The 18,127-nt window shown below is 47.3% G+C and overlaps 1 protein-coding gene across 1 annotated transcript in view; it reads right to left on the reverse strand.

Annotated features, from left to right (window-relative positions):
* C1H20orf194 (chromosome 1 C20orf194 homolog) overlaps window positions 1–18,127 on the reverse strand; it is a 794,595-nt gene that overhangs the window by 148,552 nt on the left and 627,916 nt on the right. The window contains 1 exon segment of the mRNA XM_029594038.1: window positions 12,092–12,219. Coding sequence (XP_029449898.1) covers window positions 12,092–12,219 — 128 coding nt within the window.

Consider the following 18,127-nt stretch of genomic DNA (forward strand, 5'->3'; position numbering starts at 1 on the left):
GCACTCTCTTGCAATCCAATGTGTGTAGAACGCATTCACCCTGGTGAGCGTGGGGTCTTGGGAAAAAGGAAGGCAACGCAATGGACTGGTTGAGATGGAACTCCAAAACCACATTGGGAAGGAACTTTGGGTGCAATGACAAAACTTCGCATAAGGAAGGTACAACACCAGAGCTTGCAGTTCACCTACCTTATAAGCTGAAGTGACTGCAACCAAGATCACCTTCCAGGAGAGATACTTGAGATCACAAGAACGTAATGGTTCAAACAAAGGTTTCATGAGTTGTGAGAGGACTACGATAACAGGAAAAAGCCAGGGAGCAGTGGGGGGGGGGGGGGGGGGGCTTTAGTAGTAGCAAGCTCCTCATGAATCGGCCCACTAGCAGATGGGAAGAAATTGCATAACCATCTGAACCCTGATAGTATGCCCTGATGGAACTGAGGTGAACCCTCACTGACGTGGTCTGCAGACCAGACTCGAAGAGGGACAATAGGTAGCCCAAGAGTGCAGGAGGAGAGCAAGAGAAAGGATCCAGACCATGACCCTCACACCAAGAAGAGAACCGCTTCCACCTTCAGATTATAGGACTTTCTGGTGGAACGTTTTCTGGACTCTGGAAGGACACAAGATACTCCTTCCGACAGGCCGAGGGCCCCTACCGTCACCAAATCAACATCCAAGCCATGAGAGCCAGGGCCTGCAAGTTGGGGTGGTGGAGCCTGCCCCCATTGGATCGGGGAGGTGCAAGGCCAGATCCCGAAGAGTCGGGAACCAGATCTGACAGGGCCAGTAGCAGGCGATCAGAATCCTAAAGCCCTGATTCTGCTGCAACTTCTGGAGCGTCTTGGATATGAGAGGAAGGGGAGCGTAAGGGTACAGCAACCCTGTGCCCCAGTGGATCGAGGAGACATCCGCTATCGATCCCTTACCCCTCTTGCCGAGAGAGCAGAAGTGGAGCACTTTTCTGTTTTCCACGGAGGCAAAAAGGTCTATGTCCGGGGTCCTCCAGGAGCGGAAGATGCAATTCACTACCTCCTGATTGAAGGACCATTTGTGAGGCCGGAACATCCGGCTCAATGCATCGGCCAGAACGTTGTCCACCCTCGGGGGGTATACTGCCTGGAGAGTGATGCCGTTCTCGATGGCCCACGACCAAACATGGCCCGCCTCCTGGCAGAGGAGGAACAACTCCATCTCCCTCTTTTTGTTCAGGTACCACACGGCCACCTGATTGTCGGTCTGAACAAGAACCACATTGTTCACAACCTGCTCTCGGAACACTTGCAAGGCACAGCAGATCGTTCGCAACACCAAGAGGGTAATCTGGAGCAGTGACTCCAGAACTGACCAGAACCCTTGGGTGCGGAAACTCAGAACATGTGCTCCCCACCTGTTTAAGAAGCATCAGTGATGAGTGTGACCTGGGGCTGAGCACTCCAAAAGGGGCAACCCTGCTCCAGGTTTGAGGGTATTGTCTACCACTGGAGAGACTGATGCAACCGTGTCGTGACTAGAATAAGCGCATGCAGATCCTGCAGAGCCTGAAACCATTGAGATCAAAATGTCCATTGTGCCCAGCGCATGTGTAGCTGAGCAAATGGGGGTAACATGCACCGTCACTGCTATATGTCCCAGCAGTTGGAGAAACTGGTGAGTGGAAACATGGGGGCAACTGGAGACATATTGGGTAAGAGCCGCTAGGGTTTCAGCCCTCTCCCGAGGCAGGAGAGCTTTTGCCTGGATGGTGACCTGGCACGCCCTGAAGTCCTGTTGCAAGGACGGCTGTAGATGGGATTTGGGATAGTTGAACAAGAATCCCAGAGTTTCCAAGGTGTCGATCGTGAAGCACATGGCACTCTGAGCCCCTTGTCAGGAGTTGCCCTTGATTAGCCAAGCACTGAGGTAGGGGAAGACTTGAATTCCCTGCCTTTGAAGATGGGCCTTGACAACTGCCAGACATTTGGTGAAGACCCAGGGCACAGCAGCCAGACCAAAGGGCAGAACTTGATACTGATAGTGGTTTCCGTCAACCAGGAATCCCAGGAACTGCCAAATCTGCCTGAAAAATGGGGATATGGGCATACGCATCTTTGAGATCGAGGGAGCAGAGCCAAGTCTCCTGCCTTGAGAAGGGCAATCAGGGTGCCCCAGTAAGATCAGCTTGAACTTTTCTTTTACCAAGAAACTGTTTAATGCCCACAGGTCCAAAATGGACTGGAGCCAACCGGCTTCTTGGGGATTAGAAAATACCTGCAGCAAAATCCTTCGCCCTGTTAGCCTGAGCAAGGAGAGCTCCCTCGAAGTATCTGTAAGTCCCCTGCTGCTCTCCACCTGGGACACATTGGGGAGTAGGGTGGAAGTTGCTGGAAATGCAATCGATAACCCTAATGGACAATGGATAGGATCCAGAGGTATGATGTGATCGAGATCCACCGATCTGCGAATAGCTGAAATCGACCCCAGACCCGAGAAGGATGGCTCATGCTCCCTACCTGCCTGTCAAAACCCCATGGCGGGGTTGTACAGCGGAACTGTAGGCGCCCAAGTTGGTATAGGTTGGATATTGCCATGGGAGCTTCCTGGTAGGCTGGGTGTCGGAAGAATCCTGTCTCCAAACAGGTTGTCCCCATACACAGCAAGTCAGCTAGATGGCCCTGGACCTCAGGGTGCAAGCCAGAGGCCCGTAGCCATGCCGTCCATTGGGCTACAATGCCCACTGCTGCGGTTCTCTTGGCTGTCTCGAAGACATCATAAGATGAGCGAACCTTGTGCTTATCACACTCCAGGCCTTGCTGGACAATAGACTGGAAGTCCTCCTGGAATTGTTGAAGCAGATGCTCACTAATTTCCAGGGCTTGCTTCCACAGGTTCTGGGAATAATGTCCCATATAAAGCTGGTAGTAAGCTATGTGGGCAATGAGCATGTCACCTTGAAACACTCAGCATCCCAATGCATCAAGAGCTTTATGCTCGTGCCCTGAAGGAGCAGAGGCATGGGTATGAATCCTCTTAGCCTTTTTCAGGGCTGACTCTACCATCACTGACTGGTGGGGGAGTTGATGGTTGTCAAACCCAGTAGATGGCTGGACCAGGTATACCACATCCATCTTCCTGTTCACTGGAGGCACAAAGATGGGATGATCCCAGAGGCGGGTCACCAGCTCCTTGAAAATGTCATGGACTGGCACCCCTACCACCTCTTTCAGGGCATCCATGAATTGCAGAATTTCAAGTATTTTATGCCTGGAGTCCTGTTCTGTCAACAGTTGGAAAGGCACCGATTCAGCCATGGCCTTAACTAATCCCACGAAGGAAAGATCCTTGGGGGGAGATCGCCATCGTTCCTCTGGTGGAGATGGTTCGAAAGGCAAATCTTCCGATTCCTCGCAGGAGGATACAGACGCCTCCCCCTCCCAGGAGTCATAGGGAGCTTCTCCCTCACTGTGACCTTCCATGGATGTGGGGGGGGGAGGGGTCAAAGGCCTATTGGTGTGTACAGCCTTGCCCTCAAGAACACCGAGAGGCAGCAGAGGCATCGAGGGACCTCGAGGCCGCAAAAGTGGTGAAGGGTCAGATGGTGTTGGTGGGATCGGGATACCAAGGGCCCTGGGAGAGCTGGCAGGTGAGGTGGCATCGTGTATCTCCGGGCCGCCATCGAGCCCAATGGTCCTTCCTTGGAGGAGTCGATCACTGGAATGGAGGCTGATGGCAGTGGCAATGGTGCACCCATTGGCCACAAAGGGGCTTGGGGCACCAGAGCTAGCTACATTGACAGCATACCGAGCAGCATGTCATCTAGCAAAGATGCAAGCACTGGTGGAGCAAGCTCTTGTGGCGGTACCCAGGGAACCGGAGGCTCGAGACCCTGCAGGGCCTGGCCGACCCCCAACTGCACGCGCTTCTCTAACTCCTCCTCAAAGGCCAGCGAGAATAGAATGGCCTGAAGAGGAGCTGGCGGAATCGGTACGTCTCCTGGATCAAGGGAGACTGAGCCCTCTACCGGTGTCGGTGGAGGCCGCCTGGAGGCATTGGTCGGGTTGGAGGGGTTGGTCTCCTCTGCCCTTGACCGCTTCATGGGAGGCACCAAGGTCGATGCCTTCTCATGTTCTGGTTTTGATGAAGAGGATGATAGATGACTGTACTTCTTAGACCTTTCTCGATGATTACCATGGTCTCTGCCCAGTACCAATGGCGACATCGAGGAACCCGACCTGGAATGGGATGACAGGAATAGCAGATGGTCCCCTGCGCCTAGTTCGGGGCCAAGCAAAGCAGGAGGATGTGAACGTGACAGAGATGGGGCCAGGGATGCTTTCCAAGTGGGGTGGAGGTCCCCAATGCCAAGGATGGATCTGACTGCTTGGACCTGAAAAGTTTTTCCTTGGGGTCATCTGGGCATAAAGATCACAGACGCAGACATCGTGGGTAGCTCCCAGGCAGAGGACACAGACCTCGTGGGTTCTGTGATGGACATGGTCCGGGGGCACTGGGGACACCGGCGGAAGCCAGTCGATGCCATGGAAAAAAAAAGAGCGCGGTATACAGTCGATGTTCGGCAGACTCCAGGAGGGGAAGCCATCGGGAAACGACCGTGAAGGCACGAAGCACTTACTGATCGCTGCCCAAGGAGGGTGAGGGACCCTACGTGATGCATAGAAGGAAAAAAACACTTCAACTAGCCAAAAAAGCCAAAATGAAGTGCGAGCTCTGAAACCGTGAGGTGATTGCTCCGCGGAAAAAAAAAGACTGAAGAGAGACCCTGTGTGGAAGCGTGGTTAGCAGCATGCTGGGCATGCTTAGTGTGCCTAGAAACTTTGACAAAAGTTTTCCGTGCCAGACTCCATCCGATGAGGTCACCCATGTGTGAGGACTACCATCCTGCTTATCCTTGGAGAAAAGATCATCACTACTCCGAGACCATGGATAGATTGAGAAATAGGCTATCATGCTGTCAAAAGAGAAAATTGCTGGAGTATTTGAAGGGAAAATCTAGTTAGGATCGGAATTTCAGTTATGGTGTAGCTAGCTCCTAAATGAGGACAGATAGATAGTAGTGAAGTAGAATATGGCAGCCCAGGAAATTTTTAGTGGCAAGAAAAACTTATGTGGTTGGGGTAAAGCTTGAATGAGACACTAATTTTCTTGGAGATAAGAAAATATCTGAAGTAGAAACCCTGCTGGTATTGCAAAGAGGGAGTATCTCCACCGCCTGGTGTTGTATAAGAGCCTGTGCTTTGAGATGAATTTAAGGAAGATGAGAGGGATACAGTCTAGGCGGCTAATAGTGCATAAAATGTGGGGGTTGGGAAAAATGCAACTAGTATCCATACTATACAATGCTGAGTTCTTGGTTATTTAATGCCACTGGTCCAGGAAACGCTTACCAAAAGGGAAGGATGGGGGGATTGGATGAAGTTATCAAAAACTAGGCCCTAGTTTATGCTGGACCTGTTGGGTTGTTTTTGGCTGACAGCATTCTCTTTGTCTAGGTCTGGTTGGTAGACTGAACAGAGTAGGTAACACACCAATTCCTCAGCATCCCAAAATGGCTGAGAGAGGGTATTCTGTTTAGAAGCAGGTAGCTTCTGGAGAAAATCATAAATGTATTGTTATCATGTAGAATTGAGGAATGGCAATGCATGCAGACAACATTACACTCTGTAATGTTCTTTTGCCAAAATTGTCTAGGAGTTTATATTCTTTCTTTGGTGGGGAATTAGAATAAATACATATCTTCTTTGCTTTCTTCATGGCCAATTCCACTATGACCGACTGATATGGAAAATGTACAATGGCAAATCCCAGCATTTGTTGGACTCGAAACTTGAGATCACATTTTCTAGACTTCAGGAGGCTTTTCAACATGTGCTGTCTCAGTAAGTGGGAGGTTGTTTAAGAATTTTATGTAGTCTGTTTATATGCGTTTTTTAAAAGTGTACTTTGATGCTCTATGTTTTTATTGCGATCCGCTTAGCATGCCAAAATGCCAATATAGGCTGAATATAAATGTTTTACATAAATAAAGGTGTTTCTCATAGTTTTAAGAGTAATGCCTTAAGTATGTTGTGAACTGGTAAGGGGAAAGATTTCACCAGTGTATCTAGAATCTTCAATAGACCAAGGAGTTTGGACCGTGGGTCTTTGTCTTTACAGACATAAATACCCAGTGCTACTGCCAGTTTTCAATAAATTTGGAAAAGGTAAGGTCTTTCTTTCTGGTGGAGAAGAATGCTTCAGATGTTCTGGGGGAGGTTCTGTTGGTATTCCAGTGGATTCTTCGTCCAAGTCTGGTGGTTTTGGTTGGCTTAGACAGGACTTAAACGATGGACACCCTTTGACTAGTGGCTCTAGAGGAATGGCCTGGAGCCATTTGTTTGAGTGGACTCCACTACAAACGAGTGTGTCGATGAAGATCCTCCAATATGAGATTCTGATGATGAAAACACACCCGAAGTTGAGTTTGAAATGCCACTCTGAGGAACCACTGAAGTGAGAGCAGAAAAGAGAGGTTGGAGTATTCCATCTGCTTCTTTTGCTAAGGAGGTAAGGAAATTTCTCACCAACCAGCAATCTAGTCATAGGACTGCTGTGTCTTTTGGCCTAGGGTTAGTGGAGGAACATCTTCTGAAACTAGAATAGATTCCTGCAGTACTACTAAACAGATAGGATCTGGTGTTTGTAACTGAAGCCCTTTGGCTACCAACCTTGAGGGTATTAGCCATCTAACCAATGTAGAAGGTGAGGGTACTCTTACTCTTCCTGCAGATTTTAGATGGCTAGTAATTTTTTGTATAGGTAATCCTCTTGGGTCCCAGGAAGATGTTGAATCTCTGGGTGATGTAGAGGATCTTGAGCTCCTTTTGGGTTGAATGGTTGAATAAAGACCAGGAACATCATGAACCACAATATTAATGGAATGCATAATAGCTTGTATCAGGTACACTGGGAAATGATGTGGAGAAGACATGGCCATATCAACAGAAACAAAATTAACTGAGTGGGTCGGCATGACTTGCAATGGTGCACCGTGCATCATGGTATAGTGTGCCGATGTACCTTGCATTGATGCAGTATACATCAGGAGCATCAATGCACCACACATTGATGCTTTGTATGTATCAAGGGCTTTTGAGTGCGTTGAATGCTTTGGGTGCATCAAATATGTTAGTTGCTTCTGATACTCTGAATGCACTGATGTAAGGTGCTTCGATGGAGAACAGGTGGATGCATTGGTCTTCTTATGCTTCAAAGCATCATGATAAGATGAAGTCTGCACCAGAGTCTCCAAAGAAGAATGACCCAATACTGCATGTACTAATGTACCTCGTGTAGATTGTGCTTCTTTGGGGAAGATAGGGCTGGATTGAAAGAGCAATGCCTCTTATACATCATTGGGGTCCAGGCAGCTGAACTTGACCCCATAGCCGCAAACTTCACAGATGGGGGAGTTTTAGAATGGCTTCGACTGAAAAGCTTTCCCGAGGAGGCAGATGATTCTATATTGTGGAAGATCTACTACCATTCCTTAGACATTTACATAGTCTTCCATGTGCACAGCCTGGAGCACTGAGAGATTCATCCATAGGCTTCACACATATTTTCTGGTCATGGTCTGGTCCCAGACAGCAGTAGCATTAAGTTGTGGCAGTCAGTGATGGGCATGACTTTTCCACACGGGCAGTTCTTGAACCCACTCATAGTTAACCAACCTGGCCTCAGGAACACCGGAGTGAGTAGGCACCTCCACAGATCCTCTCACCCCCTTGCCCCTGCCACTGGACTACTCCCCACCCTAACTTTTAACACGCCCCAAGCTGCATTTACTGCATATTACCTACATAGCCTTGCATTGTTACCAGCATAACCTGCATTGTTTTACCTACATGGTCCTAACCTGTCTAAGAACTGCACATTACCTGCATTGTCTTGTACTGTCTAATTCGTATTAACTGCATATTACCTTCATTGTTTAATCTGCACAATCTGCATTGTTTAACCTGCATGGGGTACTATCGGCTTTTCTCGCACTACTGCACCAGCACTGTGCCTTTTCCCTCAGCCAAACTCTCCCTATACCTTAAACCCTGCCCTGTATTGCCCTACACGCTCTCACCACAGACTCCTCCCTGTTTTTATCCTCTGTTAGTCCCCACCACCCAAGTTCCCTCACTATACTAGAACCATGTGCCTACGCCCAATCCCAACACGGCACTGCCCGCTACTACGCAAACCCCCTACAACACCCCCCCACCCACCCATATTTCGCAAATCCCTCATACCGATTATGACCCCCACCTTTCTCACAACTCTTAGGTTTAACAACATTAGCCATTACTCTCTTCAATGCCCAATCTATACAAAAAAAAGGTACTATACTAAATGATCTGCTTACAGACGACAACCCCGACCTTTGTGCCATTACTGAATCCTGGTTAAAAAATACCGACCAGGTTTTCCTAAACCAGCTCCCCACAAAGTCATACGACCTCCTCTCCATACCAAGGCCGAAAAAGAAAGGAGGTGGTCTACTCTTGGCAGCCAAGAAAAGACTCAACCTCAAACTCCAAACCACTCCACCGCCACCCAAAATTGAAATTGCACTATTCGCATCCAAATCCCTACAAATCTGCCTAGTTTACGCCCCCCCAGGCGTAATTGAAAAAGATCCCTCACCCATCACTGAATACTTCACCGTCAACATCAAAACAGACCTTCCTACCATTATTCTAGGAGATTTCAATCTCCATGTGGATTCCCGCCCCACCACCCCCGCCTGTGAGACTCTACTGGACACCCTCAAAGCCCTAGATTTCAATCAAATCATCACCGAACCCACCCACAAAGCAGGCCATACACTCGATCTAATATTTGTGAATTCTAAAATAACCATAGCCACCCCACCCTTAGTCACCCCAGTACCTTGGTCCGACCATTTCCTCATTAATGCAACCCTTGAAACCAAACCCCTCACACCTTCCACACAAAAACACCATAAAACCATCTCCTTCCGTAAACACTGTAGTACGGAAGAGCTCACCCTAGCTTTCAACAAAATAGCTAACAACATCGATCTCACCAATCCAGACACCGCACTACACTCCTGGAACAATCTAACTACAACCATAGCCAATGAACTATGCCCCATTATCCACAAAGAAATACCCTTTACACAACAGGAGAAAAGGAAACCTTGGTTCTCAGCCAAGTTAAAAACCCTGAAACAAGAACTAAGAGCCAAAGAACGCGCCTGGCGCAAACAACCATCGGCTTCACTTAAAGCCACCTATAACAACACTTTACACCTATACCGTCATGCAATTACCCAAGCCAAGCGTGATTTCCACGCGGCAAAGATCCACGACTACCAATTTAATGCAAACGCCTTATTCACATATGTTTCAGAACTCACCAACCCCAATGCACCAACCCTCACCGATACTATCTCCAACAAAAAATGCGAAGAACTAGCCCTATACTTCAAGAATAAAATCGACAATATTCTACTCCGCTTCCCAGACGACACTACCCCCCTCCCCCCCATTCCCAATGACAAAAAGATCACCCTCAAAACATTTGACCTCACCACCAACATAGAAGTAGAAGCTATACTAAAAAAGATGAAACCATCCACACACTCTTCAGACACCATTCCTTCAAAAACCCTCCTCTCCATCACCCCCGCCATCACCAAACATATTAAGGACTTCATCAACTGCTCTATTACTGCAGGCAGTGTCCCAGACCCACTCAAACTGGCCATAGTCAAGCCCCTCCTAAAGAAACCCACACTCGACCCCACAGACCCGGCCAATTACCATCCAATTTCCAATCTCCCATTCTTATCCAAAGTACTAGAGAGAGTTATTAACAAACAACTAACGGAGTTTTTAGAAGACCACAATGTCCTCCACACTCAACAGTTCGGTTTCCGTAAAGACCGAAGCACCGAAACCCTACTACTAGCCATGACAGACACCATACTTAAAGGTATGGACCACGGAAACTCGTACCTACTCGCCCTACTAGACATCTCAGCTGCCTACGATACTGTCAACCATCAGATACTAATAACCCGCCTAACAGAAATAGGTATCGCCGACACAGCCCTCTCATGGCTCTCCTCCTACCTCACACACAGAGAGTATCTAGTAAAAATCGACAAGCATGAATCCTCACACATACCTATCACACAGGGCGTACCCCAGGGATCATCCTTATCCTCCACCCTGTTTAATATTTATCTTATACCCCTATGCCACCTCCTCTCCAAACTAGGCCTGAAATTCTTCCTGTATGCAGATGACGTGCAGATTCTCATCCCGTTTCAGGGATCCATAAAAGAACCTCTGCAACGCTGGGAATCTTGCCTCGCCACCATAAGCGCCTCACTAGCCGAACTCCATCTAGCTCTAAACTCGTCAAAAACAGAATTACTTGTCATCTCTAAGCAGCCTGAACGTTTTACTCTCCCCCTGCGACAGAACACTCCTCAAAATACAACCACAGCCACCCCCCACACCCAGTTTGTAAGAGATCTGGGCGTCTACATAGACCAACACCTAAGTTTCAAACCCCACATCAAAAATCTACTAAAGGGGGGTTTCTATAAACTCAACATCATAAAAAAACTCAAACCCCTCCTCCACACCCACGATTTCCGCACAGTCGTACAGACCACAATGCTCACAAAACTAGACTATTGCAACTCCCTATTACTAGGACTCCCCGCCACCACCATCAAACCCCTCCAAATTCTACAAAACTCCATGGCCAGAATCATAACAGGCACACAAAAAAGGGAACACATCACCCCCGTACTAAAAGACCTACATTGGTTACCCATTTCCTTCCGCTCACAATACAAAACCCTCACCATCCTTCACAATTCTCTACACAAACATAATCATACCTGGCTCGACGAAATGCCTCGTTACCGTTCATCCGACCGACCCACAAGAACAACCCATGCAGGTACTCTACACACCCCGTCCCTAAAGGCAGCACATTCTACTCACACCAGAGAGAGAGCCTTCTCAGTCGCTGCCCCCACCCTCTGGAACTCCCTCCCCACCCTCCTATGCCAAGAGACATCCCTGCAAACTTTCAAGAAAGGAGTCAAAACATGGCTTTTCCGACAGGCCTATCCCGACACAAACCAAATCTAATCTCTCCCCAGCCCCCTCTGTCCGAATTTCCCCTACCCCTTCCTATGTTTCCCCCTCTTCCCCCCGCACCACCCATGGATACCCTAGAAGAAACAACATTCCCCCTACGGCTTAATTTATTTTTTGATCATGATCGGTTAATGTGTCCTTATTGTAAGGAATAGTATTTTGTTCCAAGGTTACATCGTTATGGTTTTACTTTTATTTTATTCTTTGTACTTTGTTTTTTTTTGTTTTATTGTTTTATTGTATCACCCACCTGAGTTCTTTGTAAACCGGCATGATGTGCTGCACGAATGTCGGTAAATAAAAGTTAATAAATAAATAAATAAATAAAATAAGAAGACATCCTGTGAGAATAAAAATTTCCACTGGTTTTTTTTTTTTTTTAGTAGCACTTAAAAATTCTGTTTATGTGGCTGCAGAAGGAGTGAGGCAACGAAGAACAAGAATTTTGAAGAGAGAAGAAACTAAGTACACGCCTGTGTTTCAGTTCTGACAAAAAATGATTGAGGAGGCTCATGAGACAACATCCACACAGGAATTCCCACACATACTCACTAGATCTCAAAGTTCTACAGCTTGGAGAGACAAGTCTGTTTGGTTCTGCCAAATGACATCATCCACATGTAATGGCTAATTCAGCCTGCTTATTGATGGAAAAAATAAGCTACTCACTGTTTTCATCTACTATATTAACACATCATAATGCATAAAACTTGCTTGTACTGTAATTTAAGGTATGCTTCTGTTTAGGCTTTAATCATTGATTATATAATTTGTTTTGAGGTGATGAACCAGCCACGAAAAGTTGAATAAAAATACTAAATTAAATTAAATGTGTAATATAATGACGATATCTAACAAACTTCAACAGACATTGATACATAAACACTGACTTGTATACTTATGCATATTTCCACAGCACCTGTGTTCCATGTAGCAGCTGAGAGGATCTACACAAGTAGTGACTGCACCAATGATGAAAGAAGATTTAACAGAGAGGTCAGGGTGAGTCTGCAGTGCCTGTACAACATCAATGACATCTGTATATCTGGAAGAACAACAAGGGGAAGATATGTGAAATGACAATTAAAGCCAGAACTCTGTTAGCAGCTTATCAGTATTACTGGGGAGTTCAAGGGTTCACAGGAAATGTAATGCTGCAGAGTTTTCTTCCTAATCAAAATAAGTTTGGTCTCAAGTTTTGCTGCAAAAGCAATCTGAAATCATAATCATGTAATTCAGAGAAAACGTAATAGATGAGTTTGATTGCCTCACATCAATCATTTCTGAGAAGTAAGGAAATGTTGAGTGGAATACACTCTTCTTGGAGGAGGGCCATACTCCTAGTGATATGGAATTGTGTAAGATAAAATTCACTATTATGCCTCTTGCAATGTATAATTTTTTAATTTATAGACAATGTACCAATTAAGATTCCCACAATAGATTTGGAGAAATTACTTACCTGATAATTTCATTTTTCTTAGTGTAGACAGTTTATGCTCCCTTGCCAGCAGATGGAGACTGAGCAAGCTGACAGTATATATAACCCTGCAGTGACCCCCAGCCTGCTAGTTTTCTCTCGAAAAGCAACTGTGGACAGACTAGCAAAAATCTTGATTAAAAACAGAACTGCACTCAACCAACCATAAACACTGAACTCACAAAAGATTCTAGGTACCCCAAGCTACGGATTGGATGAAAACTTACCAGTAATCCCTTGGGACCCAGAGCCCCACAGAAGGACTATTGACATATTCATGTGGCAGCCAAGGGAGGGAAGCTGAGTCCATCTGTCTACACTAAAGAAAACAAAATTATCAGGTAAGTCATTTCTCCATTTCCTAGCGTGAAGACAAATGGACTCAGGACCAGTGGGATGTACCAAAGCTACTCTCCAACAGGGTGGGAGGCTGCCTGCGGTCCAGTCAACAGCACACATGCAAAGGCTGCATCCTCCAGGGCCTGCACATCCAGACGATAAAACCTGTAAAAAGTGTGTAAAGAAGACCACGTCGCAACTCGGCAGATATCAACGGGAGACAACAGACTAATTTTCGCCCATGACATTGCTTGAGCCCTAGTGGAATGAGACCTAACCTGATGGCTTTCCAGTATCCACATACGCGGCCGTGACCATCTCCTTAATCCAGCAAGCCATGGTAGCCAAGGAAGCCGGAGCACCTTGCTTACTCCCACCATGGAGAACAAACAGGCGATCTGTCTTTTGAAAAGACTCAGAGACCTCCAAATACCGCACGACGAGACGCTAAACATCCAAAGAATGCAAAAGGTGAAGAGATGGACTGTTGAGACTATCTTGGGCAAGATGATGAAACAGTACGCAGCTATAATGCCTCCGGAGTCACCCGAAGTGACGGCTCCCGGCAAGACAAGGTCTGCAGCTCAGAAATCCAATGCGCAGAACATATAGCCACCAGGAACAGAGTCTTTAAAATCAACAACCATAAGGAAAGGCTACGCAGTGTTCTGAATGTAGGGCCTGCCAAAAAGTCTAGCACCAAATTAAGATTCTACAATGGAACTAGTAACCTCAAGGCAGGCCTAAGGTGCTTCACTCCCTTCAAAAAAAGGGCCATATCAGGATGAGACAACAAGGAAACACCATTCACCAGGCCTCTGAAACAGGCAAAAGCCGCGACCTGCACCTTCAAGGAATTAAGGGCCAAGCCTTTATTCAATCCATCCTGTAAAAAATCCAGAATGAGAGGGATCCAAACCCGCACATGAGCCAAGGAAATGGAGAACTTGTGAGCAAGGAGTAAAATGGCAATCATCGCAGAGGAATGAACAAGCTTTAACAGGCGAGCCCTCTCAAGGGGCAAACTGTAAGACAGAATCAAATCAGATCCTCATGAAGAACCAGTCCCTGCTAAAGCAGATCCATGTGTGGCGGAAGATGAAGGGGGGCCTCTACCAGGAGTCGTCGCAAGTCCGTATACCATGGATGCCTGGGCTCAGGCATCCACTACCAGGAGTACTAGCCCCTGTGGCCTTCGAGCTTGCGAATAATCCTGCCCAGCAAGGGCCACGGAGGAAAGGCATAAAGCAATCTGTCTTCTGGCCAGACCTGTACAACAGCGTCTATTCCCAGGGACTGGGGATCTTTCCTGTAACTGTAGAAGCAGGGAACCTTTGCATTTCGAGAAGTCACCAGCAGATCTAGGAATGGAAGGCCCCAGAGATCCACAATCAGCTGAAACGCCTCGGCTGAAACACCCACTCTCCTGGGTCCAGACCCTCCCTGCTGAGAGAGTTGTCTTTACCTGCAATGTGAGAGGCCAAGATCATCTGCAGATGACATTCCACCCATTCCATCAGCTGGTCTATTTCCTGTGACACTTGCTGGCTCTTGGTTCTTCCTTGGTGATTGATAAAGGCCACAGTTGTTCTGTTGTTCAACATCACGTGAACCACTTGATTCCGTAGCCTGTGGCTACACTGCAAGTATGCCAGCTGTACCGCCTGGGCTTCCTCTTGGAACCACCACCGGAGACGGGAGCAGATTTCTATCGGCAAGTGGAGCTGAACCACATAATTCTGAGACTGCGGGTTCCAATGAGATAGCAAAGAGCACTGAAGAGGATGCATATGTGCCCTTGCCCACGGCACCACTTCCAGGATTATTGCAATCAAGCTGAGTACCTGTAGGTAGGATCATACTATCAGGCGTATGGTGTTCATCAAGTGACGTACTTGAGACATCAATCTCTGGATCCGAACTTCTGGTAGGAAAACTCTGTCCTGTCCCGTGTCAAACCGGAACCCCAGATACTCCAACGACTGGGATGGTTGAAGATTGCTCTTGGTCAAGTTCACCATCGAATCAAGCTCCTGCAATATCACCATGTGAGTTACCAGGCGGTTCTCTTCCTGAGACTTGGCTTGAATCAGCCAGTTGTTCAAATACGGGTGGCACAAGGATTCTTTTTGCAAGGCCACCGCTACCACCACCATAATCTTGGAAAATATTCTGGGAGCGGTGGCTAGACCAAATGGCAGTGCCTGAAAATGATAATGGTGCCCCAACACCACAAAGCGTAGAAAGCGTTAGTGTTCCAATCAGATGGGAATATGAAGATAAGCCTCTGACAGATCCAAGGAGGTAAAAAATTACCTCGACTGCACTGCCATTATTACCGAGCTAAGGTTTCCATTCGAAAATGAGTCACCTTCAAGTGATAGTTGACCTTCTTGAGATCCAAGATGGGACGAAAGGAGCCCTCCTTCTTGGGCACAACAAAATAAGTGGACTATCGCCCCATACTTTCTTGAGACATGGGCACCGGAACCACAGCCCTCAGTCTAAGGAGCCTTTGAAGCGTGAACTCTCCTACCTGCCTCTTATGCAGGAAATGGCAAGGGGACACCATAAACACGTCCTGAGGAATACTGCGAAATTCCAGTGCATACCCTTCATGTATCACCTCCAGGACCCACTGGTCTGATGTGATTTTGACCCACCTCCAATAAAAAAGAGAGACTTCCCTCTATTTCCTGTTCTGGAAGGTGGAAGGGCAAACCTTTATTGAGTAGCTCGGGAAGGTCCGCCACCCGAGCCCGCTCCTCTCTTGGACTGCTGGGTCGACAGGACTGAGATCTACCAAAAGGCAGAGTCTGCTGAAAGGTCATCCCTCTGTAGGGATGAAAATGCCTGGAACCCCAGAAACAAACCCTCATACCAAAGGGGCACTGTAACTGTTTCTTATCCTCTGGCAACCGAGGCACTGGAGACTCACCCCACTTACTGGCCAGTTTCTCCAACTCGTTCCCAAACAAGAACGAGCCTTTAAAGGGCATCTTGGTAAGATTGGCTTTGGAAACTGTGTCAGCTGACCAATTTCTCAATCAGAGTTGATGCCTGGCCGCTATCACGAAGCCACGCCTCTGGCCGAGGTCCGGACCAAATCACAGCCTGTGTCTGCTAAAATGGCAGCAGCAAGCTCCATAAACGCTCTGGAATTCCCTCCAGACTCATCAACCTCCTGAGAGAGAAGCAGATGAGATCTTGCCATTAGGGCGCAACAGGAGGCAATCTGTAAATTCATCACCACTGCCTCAAAGGCTTGCTTAAGAATAGCCTTGATCCTTCTATCATGTACATCCTTCAAGGCTGCTCCTCCCTCTATGGGGATAGTCATCCGCTTAGATATGGCACACACCAGAGCATCCACTTTGGGAAAACACAAATGCTCTTTCACAGCTAGATCCAGGGGGTACAGGCCTTCCAATGTCTGACCCCCTTTAAAATGTGCCTCTGGGGCATCCCGTTCCAGATCAATCAATTCCTGGATGGCATCCATCACTGGGAAAAAACAAGAGGCTTTACTAAGGAACCCAAAATAGGATTCTTCCTCGGCTCTGACACAGCATCCGAAGTGGGCAGAGTATATTCTGAGTAAGGCGAAAGGCTGCATCCACCTTAAGAATATGAGGGTGAGTACGTAGGACCACTCGGTCATGGAGGAACGCAGGGTCTGGTGAGTCTGCAACAAGGGTGTGTAACTCACTGACCCTGTTGGCAGAAGTGATGGCTACGAGGGAAAGAAGTTCCCATGTCAGACTGTTAAGTTATAGGAATGTAAAGGCTCGAACGGGGAACGTATGAGTCTTATAAGCACTAAATGTAGGTCCCATTCCGTAACCAGTGAACATAGAGGCGGCTTAATCAGTGGATAACCCATGGTAAGCTGACATAGAAGGGGTTGAACCGTTAATTGGGTATCCCCACTCCCAAGTGGTACACAGAATTGGAAATGAGGTGTACCCATGAAGAGGAAGTCTGGGACCAGAATCCGAGGGTATGTTAGAAAGTGTAAGAGAAAAGGAGTGGTGTAGAAAAGGGGGCTAACACCCTTTTGTATGCGCCATGTGGGAAATCATGCCATTTCAAATGGTAAGATTTATATGCGGAAGGCTGTTGAAATGCTACCAGTACCTGAGAACATCAGTGAATCTGTGATATGAGACTGACCTGTGAGCATGCAAATTGGTTACTGGGGTGATAGGTTGAGAAATATGGGAAAGCATACTTGTCGCGGTGAGGACTTGGGTCTGAGAAACAGCGAACCCCGTCCTGTTGAAGCATAATGAGAGTTTTGCCTATGAGAGGCGTCGAAAGAGACGCATGTAAGAGGCTTTTGTTGCAGAGTGAGCAAAGGCATCCATGGGAACGCATTCTGATACATGTGTAGGGAGTAGAACCTGTCCATCGTATGGTTCGATTCGGACGCAGAGGGCAAGGTCGGTTGACCTCAGCGCTAGAAGATTTTGCTCGCTACACATGTAGTCAGAGACCATTCGAAAGGATGGAAACATCTATGGAGAAGGTCTGCTAGTGTGTTCAGTATGTCTGTTGGATAAGTGCCCTGGGAATGCATGGAGTGTGCAAGGGCCGAAAGCTAGAGCTGCGCAACTTCCTGGCAGAGCAGCTAAGAGGCTGTGCATGCTTGTGTGTTGGAATACCACATTGCCACTATGCTGTCTGTATGCACAAAGGTTTGTTGCAGAGGCAGTATTTTAAGGCATAAAAGGCATAACTCATGGCTTGAAGCTCCAGGAAGTTGATGTGAAACTCTGTATGGAGCGGAATAGACACATATTGGGTTGGGAAGATGTGGATTCGAACTTTTCAACCCTAAGTAAATGCGACCGTGTCAAGGCCCATCTGAGGATTTGGTTCTGGATCAGTAATATGGATCAGGGACGAAAGCAGTTGAACAGCTTAGAGCCAATGATATTGAAAATCCATGGAATCATACTCATAGCCAGTCTGGGCACATGAGTGAAGTGGATAGTGAAAAACAGCCGTGGCCCATCAACGAAAGAATTGAGGGGCTGAGGCTATGTTGCATGCGCGCAGAGATGTGTAGGAATTTGACAGGATGTCTGCACGTCTGTTGGGCAGGAAGTTCATTGCGATTGTAGTGCCCAGA

Source organism: Rhinatrema bivittatum, chromosome 1 (genome assembly GCF_901001135.1).
Source record: "Rhinatrema bivittatum chromosome 1, aRhiBiv1.1, whole genome shotgun sequence".
In the NCBI taxonomy this organism is placed as follows: domain Eukaryota; kingdom Metazoa; phylum Chordata; class Amphibia; order Gymnophiona; family Rhinatrematidae; genus Rhinatrema; species Rhinatrema bivittatum.